General features: G+C 43.2%; 1 protein-coding gene across 1 annotated transcript in view; it reads right to left on the reverse strand.

The window, feature by feature from the left end:
• The window catches only part of CNTNAP2 (contactin associated protein 2), a 908,805-nt gene that overhangs the window by 130,129 nt on the left and 761,363 nt on the right, over positions 1-17,313 (reverse strand). Inside the window, exon 15 of the mRNA XM_061996383.1 lies at positions 2,179-2,306. Coding sequence (XP_061852367.1) covers positions 2,179-2,306 — 128 coding nt within the window. The remainder of the gene's footprint in view (positions 1-2,178; positions 2,307-17,313) is intronic.

A 17,313-nucleotide genomic window follows, 5' to 3' on the forward strand; every position in this document is an offset into this window, starting at 1 on the left:
TATGATACAGTGATAACCACACACAAAACACACGCAACCAAACTCCTTGTGCTGTGACCAGAGTCAATGTTGTTAGTATTAACAAAGTTGGATTCCATGCCTGCACAACACCAAAAACAGATTCACCATTTAAAATCCCTTTCCAGAAATCCAGCGCTTCGGATCTTTCTCCCCTTTGGAACAAAAGCACATTTTGAAATGCTGGATTGTTTCCCAGGGCAGAAATCTTGCTTTCCACAAGCTCTGATCCACAATGAGATAGCACTGGTCTGGGGTACAGCAGCTGTTCTGTACAGTCAATGACAACAATAAGGAGGATGCTTAGTAAATGCTCTGGGAATATAAAATGGGATCTTATTTTAGCTGCAAAGGACTGGGGTTCCTATTATTCTCCTGGGAGACAACTGACACCAGCTTTTTGACAGTAATATATGGTCATGGAAGTAAATTAAAATGTATTCATAGGCAAAGTTTTTTTAGAACCACAAATCATGTCTGCAAAGTTCAAACAGAGAATTCAATTAATCAGGACGCTGGGAATCCACCCGTTGGGTTTTGCAAGCGCCGGTGTCACTCAGTCACACTCTAGTAAAGGCTGTTATCTGCTCAGACGAGGTTTCATTTAGCCTAAGACTTCGGAGTGCCTCTCACTTCTGAGACTGACATTTTTAGCAGCACTGAGATTCAGGATATGAGGAATACAAGTGCAAGAAAGATGCTACTTGCTATTTCTTAGTCATCTCTTGTAAAAGCCTACTATGGAAATGTTTGACGAGTGGCTGAGAAGGGAACAAACAAGCACCAAATGACCTGGGATTGGTCAAATACCATAGACAACAAGCATCAAACAGTTGTGAAAGTTAGCAGACATCCTGTATCTGTTTCTGTGGAACTGTGAAAGTTTGCAAACGCCCTGTATTTGTTTCTGTTTGTTAGCTGTGCATCAACAAAAGCCAGGGGAGCACATATTTAACCCAGAAAGATCACAAGCAGTATCACTGCCAATGGCCCAGGGGTTGGAGGCACAGGACTGGGACACAGAAACCTCTGTTATGTATTTGTCCGGGTGGAAAACTCTGAGGCTGAGATGTCCTCTCAGTTGAAATAACAGCTTTAGCTTAAGGAGGGGATGATGACACTGATCTCCTGAGTAAACACACAGCTGGAAAGGGGCAGAGAAGAAGAACAAGCCATGCTCACTGCTGACATACCATGTTAGAACCAGGCTGTTCAGCCTTCATGTACTATGTACCATTCATTGTCTCTGCATCACTGCAATCTCCCAGGCTGACTCACTGTACTCTTTACCAGCATCAGAGGGTGGATGCTGCACTCCTTACAGACCATCCCAGTAGTTCTGTGAACTAAATCAGCCAACTTTCCTTACTGCACCCTCTTCTAACAGAACGGCCTTCCAACACAGAGGCCACGTGGAATGCGTGTGCCAACCGCACAGAGTTTACGTCTTGGAAGTGTGACTTAAAAGGGCCTTGAGCAGATGGCTCTGCCTTTGGTGGCAAATTTCACCTCCTGACACGTAAAAAAAGACTGAAGGAAGAATTGCACTCTTCCCCACTCCCCCACTATTGGGATCCTCACTGCATCCCGACTTTTGTGTGCGTGAGCAAAGTGGGCGCGTATCCGTGATACTGATGTGCTCTGTCAGCTGCTGCTCAAACTGCTACTGCAGAACTTTCCCAATGAGAAGGTCTAGTCCCAGTATGGTTAACACGTGGTAACAACCTCGTCAAACTTCACACACCTGCAAGCAGAGCTTACAGCCATCGCTTCTGACACCACACTGCTATTGACATCCCATAAACGTAGCTTACAGCGCCATGCACAGCGATGATAACAGCACTGGTTAAACACTCAACGGAAGCACAGGTGTCGAGAGACATGCTTATGCACTCTCTATTCCTAAACATAAACTCAGGTGAGCCATCAAAGTTGCCACATTTACCACAAAATAAACACTGCTGTTTTCAATGCAGAGTCATTGCACGTGCAGTTTCATTGATGAGGTTTCTCACATCACATCGTGCCTTCAATAGAAAACAAAGTCTCTGGGTAGACAACCACTTCTCTACCTTTGCATGGGGTGTCTACCAAGTCACCAGCTTCCAACTTAGTTTGCTTTCTACCCAGCAGTAAGTAGATGAAAAGCAGTCAACTTACGGTCTCCCTGGCAACGCAAAGGACCCACGGATATCTTGGCTTCAGAGCCAGGCCGGTCGACGTCTCCAACCACTACCTGGCTCACTGGCAGGTGCTCTTTGTACGACAACATCCCACTGTCTTTCCTCCTGGATCACAGAGAGAGAAAAAAAGAAAGGAAGCTTGAAGTATGTTAAAACAACGTCTCTGACCATTGTTGTTCAATGAACTCAGCACCAAGAGAATAACCCATCTCAAAGGACATGGGTGTGAGCAGCAACACTGTCTGGTCACTGCCCAACACACCATGAGCCAAGGCAGAGCTGCAGGCTGCTTTGTGGCCAGTCCAGGGCTCAGCAGGGTTTGTGTGGGTCTCCCTGCTTTCCAGACTGACCAGCTCCACATTAATGGGTAACATTTTGCTGTCAATGTCCTTGTGGACATCTGAGAGGGGAAAACCCCCCGAAAGCTTCACTGTTGCTCTAGTTGCTGACAGTTGTTGTCCTAACCATACAACCTCTGCATATCACAAAGGAGAAATTAAAGTCTAACTATCTGAAAAGGCTTGTTGTTGTAGTCCTGTAATTTCTAAGTCCACAAAAACCTAACCTTGTGAATCTCACCATGAGCGTGCAGCTCAGACCCCATTTCAGCTGGCAATATCACTAAAAATCAATCTACAGCCATGTCTAAAAGCTCCTCTTTCCAACTGCAGCGAGTAACCTGGTGCCTTTGTCATGCCTAGACCAAATCACCAGAGTTACAACATTTTTCCTTCATCATTTGAGGAGCTGAATCCAGCTGGCATGTTGGGTTCTGCTTCTTCCAAATCGAAAATAAAAGAACCCAAATTTAACTAGGTGCCTTATCTCTCAGATGCTTTTTCTTTTTGACATAGACATAGAGAAGGACAAAAATATTCCCACAGGAAAAAAATGCACCACAGACATAGTGGTAGGATGATGGTTGTTGACATGACAGAAATAAGAGGAGGCAAAAGAAATCCATCTGTTTATCTCTTTTCTTTCTTTTTAGCTGTACCTTGCCATATAATTGAGTGTGTAAGGTAAGAAACTTTGTCATCTGAGAATTGATTGCTTTGATCAAAACCACCATGGGCTGACAGATGAATTCAGGACCCGGGAAAGTTACTGAAGAGCATGGTATGACTGTAACAGGGAGCTCGTTGGATTTCAGGAAGCCCAAAGCCTTTTCCATCTCTAACGTGGATGACTGCTGTGGAGGATTTCAAAACCCACCTGGACACATCCCCGTGTGACCTGATCTAGGTGGACCTGCTTTAGCAAGAGGTTGGATTAGATGATTTCTAGAGGTCTCTTCCAACCCCTCCCACTCTGTGATTGTGTGGCTCCATGCCCTGACTCATTCAGTCGCTAACGCCGGGGAAGCACAGCTGCACGATCTCTGATAACGCCTGGAGCGCTGCAGTAGCACTCAAGCATGTTCTAGTAGCATCTCCAGCCATCACCCTCATGGGTCCTTCTGCAGAGATGGAAGGCAGAAAATTCTTCACCAAGAAAGAAGCACAATTAAAGTACTCAGGAAAATAACCATCAGATCACCGAATGGCAGTTTGTTGGAACTCATGTCTGTTCTCTGTGATGAAGGCAGTATTTAGAGATTTAATCCCTGGTGTGTTTCAAACAGCGGCTGGCTGCTTGCCTGCACATGTATGCTCTTCCCCTTGAGAGCAGCTGGCTTTCTCGTGGGCCCCTGATTAACCCTCTCTGGTTGGACATGGCCAGACCAAGGTGCTGTGTGAGTGAGGCTGCTAGAGGGGACTTGCCAGGAAGGAAGGAAAACGGAGAGCAGCAACTCTCCCAGGCTGCTCCTGCTGACTGTGCTAGGTTGTAGCACAACACTTGTCACCCCTAGCCTGCAATGCCCTTGGCAAAGGTACTGTACTCAACCATTTGGAGAGAGGTGAGATGAGAAAAGGGAGATTAAGAAGAAAAAGAGTGAACTCCAAAGGCAGGTATGTGGAGCTAATTTCCCACCTCTGCGAGAGATCCATGGCACCCACTCCCTTCTGAGAGATGATAAATGTAGGTCATCCCTCCCGTGAGACCAGCTTTCTGTGCTGATTGTTACTCTCTCAAAGAACAAGATGGACACATCTATTTAAAATAAAGAATTCTTGAAAGAGTGGTAAAAGGAAAACCACTGGCATGTCTCTGCTTCCCTTCTCACAAAAGAGCTAACATTTCAGCTCTGGAGCAGCATGTTGAAGAGTGGCCCATTTCCCATCACCAACAGCTTTCACCTCCTTTGAAAGGGGTAAAAAGGTGCAGTAACAATTTGTTCCCTCTTTGCTGATCACGTTTCTGCTCACTTTCATGTTTTGTTTATGCATTTAGGGGTATGGTCACTTTAAAGCTGTTGCCATGACAATAAAATCAAATGTTGGAGGTCACTTCAAAAATAGATTTCTGGTAATGGCTTATTTGTCTCATTGTTGCAGGAGATGCATTTTCCCCTGCCCTGAACCTCTTGATGGCTGGGACAACTGGACTAAGAATGTTGTTGCCAGTAGAACCTGCACTGCTCCTTTGCTCTTAACCCAGAAGAGATAACAACAGCTTTTGGCCCCTGTGTGCACCAAGAAGACAAGTACACTTAAGAGACTGAGAGGCTCTGTTACACTTTTCTGAGGCACAGAAAAGTTCTTCTACACACTAATCAGCACTGACAAAGCCAAAGAACTATAAACCAATGTTATAAACCCACCTGGACATGTTCCTGTGTGATCTGATCTAGGTTGACCTGCTTCTGCAGGGGGGTTGGGCTGGATGATCTCTAAAGATCCCTTCCAACCCTACCAGTCTATGATGGTATGATTCCATGACTGACCACAGCACTTGACTTCATACTATACAAGTAGAACCAACCACAGCTGCAACACCCAGTTCCTGCCAGTGATAACGCTTCTGCCGGTATTTAAAGACTGTGCACACTAACAGAGGGTGGAGAAAGTCTCTGAAGCCTTTCCTCACCACAGACAATCCCCTTAAGAGAATAAAGATTGAATTCAGAGTCGTGTCATACCCTATTAATAGCCAAATGGGAGATGAATGAATCTGATCAAATCCTGTAATTATTACCAGGAGATATTGATGAAATCTCAGTGTAATTTTCTATCTCTAATTTCCTTTCCTATGGATAACAGTCTGCAAAGTGCTTCGGGGTGCCTCTGAGTCAAAGCAGCAGATATTAGTGCAAGATTTATCATGGCATCGATTACAATCATCTACTTACTCTTTAGAAGCATTCTGTGGTATGTAAAAAACAAATGCATTATGCATCTATCACCAAATGGCATGCTGATAAGAGCCTGAATTGCTATTCATTTGTTTATACACTGATTTCATACAACCAGGCCTCTGTTAGTGGAGCAATTTATTTTCTCCAGTTTCATTAGACATTGCTTAATTATCAGTCCAGTCCTACACAGGAAAACACACAAAGAATGCACTGCAGGAAGGAGTGGACTTCATCTCAAAAGGCACACTTACATGAGCTGAGGAATTTCAGTTGTTTTGAGAACGCAAATAAAACAACTACTGGGCTGAAACTGTGATCATTTAATTACTAGCAGTGCCTTGAAGAATACACACCCTCAAGTGTTCCCATTTCAAAGGTTGCCCACCTCTCCCAGGACACAGCTTTTTACTGTGTAAGCACCTCTACTGTAATCCCTGAATTTCCATAACCTGAGAGAGGTATAAAGCAGTTTAGTCCAGTTCATCTCTGCAAATGAATGTACGTAAGAAACACTGTGAAGGGTACAGTCGTGCCAAGCATTGGTATTCTCTCTCCTCTAGAAATGCTTGGCAAGAATTGTATTTATCTTAGAAGTGCTCAGAAGAGTTACATCACAGCAAATCTCATGAACAATGCAATTTGAGCAGAAGTCTGCAAAATCTGGAGGCGTGTTACTTGGAAATACTTGGAACAACTTTTGGAAGGCTTTGATAAAACACAGTTAACTTTTCTTTCTGTACATACTATGTGGCACAAAAGCCAGACTGTTAGGTTCACCCTGATACCTTCTTAGGAACTGCAAATTGCCAACAATACACTCAAGGCTGAAAACTGTTATTTGTATTTCACAGAATCATTTTAGTTGGAAAAGACCTTTATGCTCCAACCCACTCACCTCATATTGCCAAGCCCATGTGCCTCAGCAGCACCTCAGCTCCATGGCTTTGCAATAGCTCCAGGGATGGGGACTTCTCTACCTTCCTGAGCAGCTCAGGACAGTCTCTAACAAACCTCTCCTGGCTGCTCTCAGGAATTCTTACTGATTGCTTGTCCCTTTGCCACATGTCTTATCACCTCAGCTGCCCTTACACGTTCAGGTGGAGCTAATGACTCGCCCCTGGTTTGCCTGCTAGGGGGTATTATGGAGAATTTCTCATGGTCCTATATGGGACCATATCAACTGACAGGGACTGGTAACTCATTTTAAGCTTTTTTCCACACAAGAAAGCCCTGAGAAAGAGCCACCAACCTTTAGTAACATGTACTTAACAAGTGTTTTGGTTGAGTAAGCAAAGCCTATGCACAGGTACAGCTGCTAACTCTGTGCAAACAAGGTTTATACCATTTAAACCAAAGGCATGAGGCTGATGGTGCAGCAGACAGAAGTAATTCCTGTTTAGAAATGACAAAAGATTGCATTTATTACACAAGCAACATATTCCCAACTAGTCCCACTAGAAGAACGATGCACAAATTGAAGAGACCCTCGATGGCTCTGAACTGCACCGAACACACACCGTAATTTGCACTTAGCACAAGTTACTTTCAAGAACTTCAAATCTTCTTTGAAGAAGGAGCCAGTTCACATTACCATGCAAAGATTTGTTTAATCCACACTTTTTTTTTCCATGGAATTGTGACTTAGATCTCCTTTCCCCCTTCACACAGCCTAACTCTCCCCTGACCTTTAAGATGAAAAAGCTTTAATATTACATTAGCAAATGAATTTGCTCCTTTGGACACCTCTCAAGTCTCATAATCCCATAACCCTCTTAATTAAAGGCAGGTTAATTTGAATCATTATAAACATCCTTATGAGGATTAAGTGCTCTAATAGTGATTAGAAAATTAACACTTTGGTAGGTGTACAGTACATCATTCAAAACCTTGCTCATAAAACACTTTTTTTTGAAAGTTGGTAACATGTTGTTTGGTTTTGGGTTGTTTTTCTTGCAAAGAACTTGAAACTCCACAAGTCTTCCAAAGACAGAGCATCTGAACATCAGTTTCGAGCATGATCAGGCATGTGGGAGTGAGCTGAACAATTCCAGACACACGATGTTGAAACTGCATCACCTCAGAACTCAGGCAAACAGCTTGGTGAGAGTTTCTGAGATAAGAAGTTGACATGAAGCCTCCTCCACCTCTTCCCTTTCCTCTGCTTGGCAAGAGATGAGACACAGAAACCTCTGGCACCTCAGAAGTCCAAAAGATCAAAGGGAGAGCCACTGGGAAAGTGGGGAGATGTCTCTCATCTCAAATATTCACCAGGAAGGAGGCTGAGATGGTTTAGACTGATCCTACGGGGCCCTGACCTGAAAGGACTTCTCCACTTTCCTCTCAAAGAGGAGTGTGAGAAACAAAGAGCAAAAGGTGAAGAGTGGAGATAGTAAACAGCTCTGCTTCCTTTGGAATGGATCAATCACAGGGGAAAAAATGCCTTTTCTAAGCATTTGCTCATATTCTGTCCCAGTGGAGACAGAATGTCTCCTTCAATCAGAGCAGCTCCTCTAATAAACTTCGTTTCTTTGGTTTCCCAGAAAATTTGGGGCTCCTCCACTTCAGGGGTCCAGAAACTCCTCTGACTTCACTATTTTTCTTATTTCTGCACCATGCTGTTTTAAGAATGGAACCCAGGAGTCCTACCACGCTGCAACTGATCTCCAGCACCATAGTTCTCTGCATCTGTCAGCAGTTTAATCGTATTTATCAGTTACAGAGTTTTTAAAGTAGGACAAGGAAGGCTGTGGCATTTCCTCGGGGAGAAATGCTGATTCTTGCATTGGGACGTCCCTTCCACCTGACTATGGAGACAAGATTAGCTGGGATTCAGCTGTGAGCAAGAAAAGAATGTTCTCTTGGAGCTGAAATGGGATGCTATAGGAATGTTCCACAAAAAATTGCCACTGGATAGGGCAAACATCTTGCACAAAGAAAGCTGGGGTTATTTAAAGTGAGTTAAAGTTTTTGCTTGGCATCTTTAAAACAGTACAATTCTTTCACCTCAAAAGATTTCACAATTCAGAAGATCTCTTGAATAATAATAACAGAATATAAACATCTTAGAAATAAGCCACAATGCAAAGGAAGCTTTCTGGTCATCCTTAGAGAGTTCTAACAGCTTTGTTTTATGACAGAAGTATGAGAAAACTCTGTTCAGTGGGTGTAGTCAAATGAAGGACAGTGATTTGAATGATTCATTTGATGACTCAATATGAAAGTTAAATGGCTTTCTTCTTGATCACTTTGACAAAGAGGAACCTGCCTTCATTCCATGATCCACTCACACATGCTGAAACTTGCCATGGAACAGCAGGCTACCTTAGCTCTGATGGAAGAACACAGTGAAGGACTGTACTGTTGCCACCTGGTTCAACTCCAGTTTCACACCCAGCATTTTTAATTGTATTTTTTATATTTGAATGCATTTCTGTAGGTCTGAACTCACTACAGTGACAGCAACATCTTACAGTGTGCACTCTACAAGCAGCTATGGAATGAAACGAGCGTCTGTAGTATCTGTGCTATGGAATATCCCATTGCACGATCCGTGCAGATAAATGACCGATTCTCTGCAGTTATCTGTGCCACTGACTTTCCACAAGCCTTTGGATCTGATCAAGCTACCAGACCACACGTGCTCCTGGCAGGGTTTTTAAGTCACGAGGATGTGAATTGGAAGCAATATTAAAGCCCTGGGAGCAGCGGCTCAGAGGCTTCATTTCTTGGAGCTCCTGACAACACTGACAGCTCTATTTCACATGACTGAAAGAGCTAAATAAAAATAATTGAGTATGGTATGACAAAATAACAGATGGCTGTAGTTAATGCTGACTTCAGCCCCTCTATGTCTGTTGAGTTCAATAAGGTACTGAAATGCATAACTTAGTGTTGAACTTGGTCCAGAGAACTCCGTGAAGTATGGGACCTACTACACCTACACTCTACGCTTCACACAAAGGCACCGTGGGGAATGGAAAGGGGCTATGACTTAGCTCCTCTCTCCAGTTGCTTGTATAGCTGTGACACCAAATGTTTGGAGGGAAACTTTACGTTGATCACACCTTGGAATGAAGGGCATTATTAAGCAACCTCACAAAATCTCCTTCATGCATGTAAGTACACACAAAGAAGGGCCACGGAGCTTGGGGAAGGGGTTGGACACAAGTGTGCTGGGGAGCAGCTGAGGGAATGGGGGTGTTGAGCCTGGAGAAGAGGAGGCTGAGGAGAGACAGCAGCACTCTCTGCAGCTCCCTGACGGCAGGCTGTGGGCCAGTGGGAAGTTGGTCTCTTCTCCCAAGTTACAAGAGGAAATGGCCTCAAGTTGCACGAGGGGAGGTTTAGATTAGAGACAAGGAAAAACTTACTCCCTGAAAGCATTGTGAAGCCCTGTCCTAGGCTTCCCAGGGCAGTGGTGGAGCGCCCATCCCTGGGGGGATCCCAAAGCCTGTGGGGCTAAGGGATATGGGTCGGTGGTGGCTGTGGCAGTGCTAGGGGAATGTGTTGACTCCACGTCCTTACAGACCTTTCCCAACCTCAGTGATTCTGTGATTCTCTGATTCTGTACATAGCCTGGTTCTTTCTTCCAACTTTGTATCTTCTGGCAAGCATTTTTCATGTTTATCTCCCCTTTTGTCTTTTTATGCCAAAGTATTGTTTCATTTGGGCTTATTTATTCCTTACATAGATGACATCTGAGATCTTTTAGCCTCACTTTTGGACTTGTGTAAAATAGAGTTTGTTAGTAAGCACAACGCTGTCTTACATGAAAAATGTTGTATTCAGGTGTGTTGCATTCTGCTGTGTGTAAAAAAATTTCACTTATGCTACTTCTGTATCACAGGTGACATTTTGGAAGACACAGAAAAATGGCATGACTTGCTAGACATCACCTGGAAAATAAGTATACCAGCATTCTAAATAATGAAATGCCTAGGTAGCCAATAAAGAAACAAAAGATGGGGAAAGAAGCAATGCCATATACCATTAAGAGTAAAATTCAAAGAGAAGTTACTACTCTGCTATTTCCTTTCTGGAAAAGCCTCAACCACATCTGTACTGGGTTTAAGATAACTTCAGCTTTCTCTCTGGACCCAGCTCCCGGAGACTGCTTCCTATATTAGTTTTGTGGGTGTGTGGAAGGTGGCAAACCCACAACAGCAATGCTCCTCTCAAAGAGCCACTTACCCCAGCAGGACAGATGACCAGTTTTACTTAGTCTTTATGATGTACCGTGCAGCTTTTACATCTGCAGTTCCTTACTCAGCGCGGGGATTTCTTAACCTACTGATGTCTGCAGTTGGAAAGAGTGACCCTTCAAATCATTTCTTTTTTCCTTTCTGCTTACCCAACACACAGAATAGTTGTTTTTAACTGTAAAATGATTAGTAAAAGTGGTCTCAAAATCAATCCTACTTCTACCTGCTTAAAAACATCCCTTAATAAAGTCCTCAGGTTTGTGGGGTTTTTTTGATGTTCTTGTCATTCTTTGTTTGGGTTGCTTGACCTATAAAGGTAGACCCCTTAAATTATCCTTGAACTGGTAAGGAAATGGAGAACAAACAGCTATTTCAAATACCAAGCCATACTAAAGGTAAATGGAAGGAAGAATTTGTAAGTCATTGCTAAAAAAAACCAACCTAAACTCTAGAAGAATAAACCTAAACAGCTTATCTACAAATCTTGCTATGAACATCATGCATGTGGAAGGAAAGTGGGGTCTATTATCCTGAAAGCTCTCTAGTTAGGAGAAGAAAAATCTATGTCACTACAAAACATGTTAAATGTACCCCCATTCATCAGAAATCATGATGTGGAACTGAACGCTCCGAGACATTCGAGCGCATCCAACGCGACGCTGCGGCAGCGGGGTAATTAACAGATGTCTTTTTTCATTATGTAAATGCTTTGCTGTGAAGCACAAGGAAAAAAAAGATGGATACTTGTCACTTCCCCTCTGCTTGCAAACGCACACACACGTCTCACAATTCATTTCATTTCTGTTACGTTTCTTTATCAGGGCTTTTACTACAAATAAACAACCCCAAGACGCAGATGACTTTGTTTCGCAATGACATGCAACTGAATCCATAAGTTAGTGGCTTTCTGGCCTTTTCATGGGTTTTTACAATACCCTTCCCTCTTGCCTTCACATGTGCACACCCACATGCACGTATTACAGTAACAGGGGGAAATGAGAGAGGACACCAAAGCCAGTACTTGCTGGAACCTTAAAGGAAGGTACGACGTGCTGTTCTTTTGAGTATCAACCAAAATGCAGATGCCCTTGTTTAGAAAAATCTGTTTTGCTGCACTGACTGTAGAATATCAAGTATTTAGCACTTTGTTGACCACACTTACACAGGATTAGTGACCTGTTCATTACCCAGATCGCTCCACTTTATTGCTCTGATGGATTTCCATTATCCTTCTAGTTAACCTTTGAGCTCTGTTCTCCTTATATTACACATCACCACTTTTTCCTCGACAAAGGACTGAAGCAAACTTAGCAGAAGTCACTAGTCATTTCCTAATGCAGTTCCCTCTGAGCTGAGCCTGCTTTTTCCCAGCACAATACCTGATGAACACCCACAAGCCTTTGGACTGCCCAGCGTGCTGTCACAGCCCTGAGCGTGTGGACTGAACAGGCTCCTGGCCACGGGTTTCTAACAACCTGTGACAACATGGTCATGGTCAAAGAAGGCTGATGATGGACTGAGCAGTCCTTATATCCTCCTCATCCATCAGAATGGTGCTTTTCACAGCTCCAAGCAATCCTGGGTGGGCCTGGCAGGGAAGCTTGGCTCTGAAGCAGCCAGGTTGTGCTTCTCTGACCTCTCAGGTTGTGGCATTTTTATCAGCATCAGGTGAAGATAGAAACTGAAATGGAATAGTTGGGGTTCAAAGGCTCAGGGCCCACTTGTGCACCGAGAGCCTTGTCAATGTCTTGCTGCATTTTAATGGCACAAGGATGTCAATCTGCCAAAGACTGATAATGTCTATTCTGATGGCTTGAATTTTACTGCAGGTGCTTCTTGCCTTAAAACAAGTCTACGAGACAAAGTTGGGTATATAGACGTACCAGGAGCCTACCACTTCTACCTGTAAGCAAAGACTACACAGGCAACGCAGGAAAGGCTACAGCAGATTGTAGTTCAGCCCTGAAAAGCAGCCTGCTCCACAGACAAGAACCATGGCTAAGCACATAAGCCTTGCCCAAAACCTTCTGGAGAACATAAGAAGGAGCATCCTGTAGTACCAGGACAGAGTGCCCAATGAACGACTGCCTCAGCTTGCAATGTGTCTGTGCTGCTTTGTGGTGGAGGCGGGCGGGAAGTTCTTCATTTAAACCCATCTCTAACTTTCAAAACGTCTGGAGCTGATGTTGGGTTTAGGAGCAGAAAGTCATACACCCCAGAACATGCTACTGCTATCTCTTGGACTGAAACCATGAACGTGGTTTGTTTTAAGGTAATCATTTTAATATGCTTTCCTAAAAAATAAACAGGAATAGAATATACAAGCAGAGAACAAGGTACAAAGGGGTGCTTGTGTTCCTCTGAGACAGAGGTGATAGTGGATTAAACCTGAAAGTGACCCGTAACAGTCCCGAGACTGCTGTGAAACATTATTCTTAATCATTTCATATAACAATTCATTTATGATGTGTTGTCACTACAACTGTTTCTCCCGTGAGATGAGCTGTATTACATTGGTAGTTATTAAATATTACTTATAATTAATTAATTGCTTTCTTTCCATGCAATACAGCCCAAGATTCCAGGGAGGATCAAAGACCTATGATTCCATTTGTTCTGTCACGACCACAAGGAAAGTCAGCACTTCCTCTAAATGACCACGATACTAAATTATCTGACTCCACTTGGGATGCAATGGCACACAGAAACTGTCAAACCAATGCCAACTGCAACACTGAACTATGAGAAGTTGCAGCTGTTTTAGTATGAACCTCTGCCAAAGGCTCATCTCCCTGTGACTGAATTCCCACATGTGATCATCCTCAATGCCTTGCTCCTGCTCTTCCACTTTCTCACGAGCCCCATGTTTTTCCCTCTTCAGCTCTTCCCCTTGTCACCTATCCTCTAATTAAATCACACAGTACCTTCTTCAGTCTTCTCATTCTCTTTCATTGTTTTCCATTATAAAATGGAGATTACAGTACTGGGGTTTTTTTCAGTTCTCTTCATAGGAGACTCTACAAAGATGCATCAGATTAAGAGATGTGTCTGTACAGTTGCAACTCCCTTTTCATAGACTTTGTGGCTTTGTTTCCTCATTGCTGGTCACTGTTTACAACTGCTTGGTGGCTCCACTTTTTCTTTTTGGCACATCTACTGTTGTGAGGGGGCATAAGAGAGAGAGTCTCCCGTTATCAACCACCTCTGACATCCTCTCACTCTGCACACCCAGCATGAAAAGCCTGCCATCACTCTTCCAGGAGTACCATCAGTTGCTTTTATGTGAGGGTCAGATGAGAAAGCTCCAGCAAAACCACTGTGTATGAGGTCTTTGAGCAAACTCAGGTGGCAACAGTCTCTGTGCAGACGTTACCAGTCCCATCTCTGCACCAAGGCTGACTTGGCAGCCTGAACACCAAAATACGTGAATGTCTTCATTGTACAATGAAAACAAAGATGTAACTAGAGGTGTACTCATCATTTTCTCCTACAAACTCCAACTACTTCATTCACACATCGTTGCTCTTGCCACCTACAAATAGGTGCTCCACATAAAAAGCTCTCAGTTGATTGAATCAGCATCAACATTCAAGTGGTATGATACAGGAGTAGCACAGGCATTGAAAAACTACACAACTCACTTAGCAGCTCGAGCTGGACTACTACTCTGACAACAGCAGTAAGGACAGAATCATGTTTTGCCTACATTTTGGTTCCTTATCATCTGTATTTCATCACTCTTTGCAGATGGCAACAGCAAAACTGACACAGAGCCGGGGAAGAAACATTCAGAACTGAACAAGAAGCACCTGAAATCTGCTCCATTTGCCTGAGAGACAAAGCCAGCTGCCAAACTGAGGAGAGAAATATCTTAAATTTCACATAAGACACTTAAATTCAGACCCTTTTCTCAACAGCTTAACCAACAGTCAAACTGTTGGCTGCTAAATGCAACATTTTTGTGCCATGCACAGCAAACAACAGGTTTTAGACGTGAGATTACAAGTGTAGTGACAGCATCTGAAACATTTCTGATTCACAGAAATGGCTGGAAATAAAGGTGTGCTTCTCCAATGGCAACACAGAACTTTTGCATCAGAGACACAGGTTTTTATACGTGCTGTATTTTTTCTCCACCACATTTCCTAGCAGCAACAGCAGATTTAACCTTATTATCTTTATATTTGCCTGCTTGCCTAGAAATTTGCTTTTTCTTCACTTTCACTTGGTTCTGCTTTGTCTTTAACAATTTCTATAAATAAATACAAATACACACAGATACTCAGGCACCTCAGATATAAAGCCTACTGTAGTAAATAACCCCAAATAAGAAGTCAAGGAAGCTTTTCTCTCCCTCAATCTACATTTAGAATCATCTTGGAAACAATTCCACTTGACCAAAAGCTGAGCTAAAGACAGTATTTGTGATAATGTGAAGGAACACACACTATTGGCTGCCCTGATATAGTGGTTTAGATAAAAAGATTTCTTCTCAGTAAAACAGTTGTTCTTCTTCAGCAAAATATGAACAAATAAGCCACCTGATTCCCATCCATGAGCTTGCTCATAGAAACACATTTCTAGTGTAAAGAATCCATGTAGCATTGCAATTTAAAGACTGTTGAAAACAATGTGAAGTAAAACCACAACAGATTACCTTGGTCCTGCTTTACAAAGTCTCCGCTGCATCCTTAGACAGCTCTTTGAGGGATCTCCTATTTCCTACATCTACTTACTTTCATCACTACGGTATTCTGCTTGTGAAAAGGAGGCAGAGGAAAGACAAATAGCTGGAGAACTGAAGGAGGTTGGGCTGGGACAAAATGTCTATCTGTGATGAATTACAGATAAGCAGTAATTTGGAAAGCTTGGGGCATTCATTGATTATGCAACACACACACAGAGAAAACCCCAAAGAAGGAGGGTTACAAAGATCAAACCACACCTGGTCCATGACATCAAAACAGCTTATAGAATTTATTTTACTTCTTTTATAAGGCTAACTATAGGGGGAAAAAAGTGAAAGCATTTGGTGTCAGAAACACTGCCTTCACTGCTCCACTTGCAGACCTTCTGAGAGGTTGCTGGATTGCTTTGAGTGTTTATCACAGGCTGCATAAGCAACCTTCCCCTTTAAAGTCAAATAATGCACTATGCAGAGAACAACAGGTCCCAAGCAAACAGCAATATTCCAAGGGACTCTTTTTTCCCCCCTTCCTTTTCCTTTATCAGGTCATTTGCAGTGCCAAGAATCTTCCAGGCAAAAGGACAAGGAACGATTCATCCTCTACACACCGAAGCTTCTCGGCTGCCTGAGTGATGAACTGATGTGATCTTTTGATCAGTGTCTCTGAAGGCAATGACCCCATCAAGTGTGGGACCTGGTACAAAAAATGGACCTTAAGGACTTTGGGCTCTCTCTCTTCTCCTCCCCCTCCACCTCAATTACTTCCTCTCTCCCCTTTAAATATATAGGGATATATCTACCTATCTATATATCTGATATATAGAATCATAGAGTCATTAAGGCTGGCAAAGACCTTTGAGTCCAACCACTCATCTCACACTGCCAAGCTCATTAATAAACCATATCCCTTACTACTTCATCTATGTGTCTTTTGAGTATCTCCAGGGATGGTGACTCCACCACCTCCCTGGGCAGCCCATTCCAATGCTTAACAACCCTCTCCATGAAAAAGTTCTCCCTCATGTCCAATCTAAACCTCCCCTGGAGCAATTACAGACATCCTGGCACACCAAAGAGCACTGAAAATGGATCTATCTTGTTTACACTGGAGGCTTAATACCGTCACAGCCGTTACCACTGCAGCCTGTGGCAGCCTGGCTGCCACAGATTTCAGATGTCTTCTACATAGGGTTGCACTGATTCAGAAAAAAAATCAGAGTCAGGGGAGTCCTAAAATTTAAGGCACAAAGTCCTCCCTTCCAGAGCGCAGTACTGTCAGGCACTGAGTGAAATACATTGGGCTGGGCAGCTCTGGAGTGATTTCATCTTCATAGCACTGCTCTGAGGGCAGAGTCATTACTCTTTAAGTTGGCACACAAATAAAAGGAGGAGGAGGAGGAAATAATTGGCAGCTGAAAGTTCTGCAGTGCACAGCACTCAGCATACTCTGCCCTTACCTGACAAGCTGCCACAGTAAGGTCACTCACTTTGAAGTTAAAACCGTAAGCTTCTCATTCAGACTACAAACCCTGTGTGTTTCTAGGCAAGACTCAGCAGACATTTCTGGTCTTGGTCACTTGATTTGTCACTAATCAGGGTGTTTAAGAACAAAAAGAATACAAACATACTTGGAGTTATATTTTCATTATATTATATCATTCCATGGCAGGAAAAACCCCATCTATGTTCATTTCACCTGCCGATTCATAAGCCCACGGCAAGTTTCTCACAATGCTCCAAAAACAATACTTTTGACATCAAGAATATCCCAGAGAGTAAAAATCACAGACACCTAATTCTGATAGATTTTTGTTTTCAGCACTGCCATTGAACAATTCTGTAACCTGAAAAGGTCTGGATAAGACCAGGTGCCTGTGACCGACTGCAGTTGAGGTGAGCTGAGCACAGGAAAAGCTGAAGAGCAGCCCTCTCTCCCCTTTGAGTTCATTCATCATGGTTTGCACTCAACGGTGAACGAACCTGCAGTCA

This window comes from Colius striatus, chromosome 5 (assembly GCF_028858725.1).
Source record: "Colius striatus isolate bColStr4 chromosome 5, bColStr4.1.hap1, whole genome shotgun sequence".
Lineage (NCBI taxonomy): Eukaryota > Metazoa > Chordata > Aves > Coliiformes > Coliidae > Colius > Colius striatus.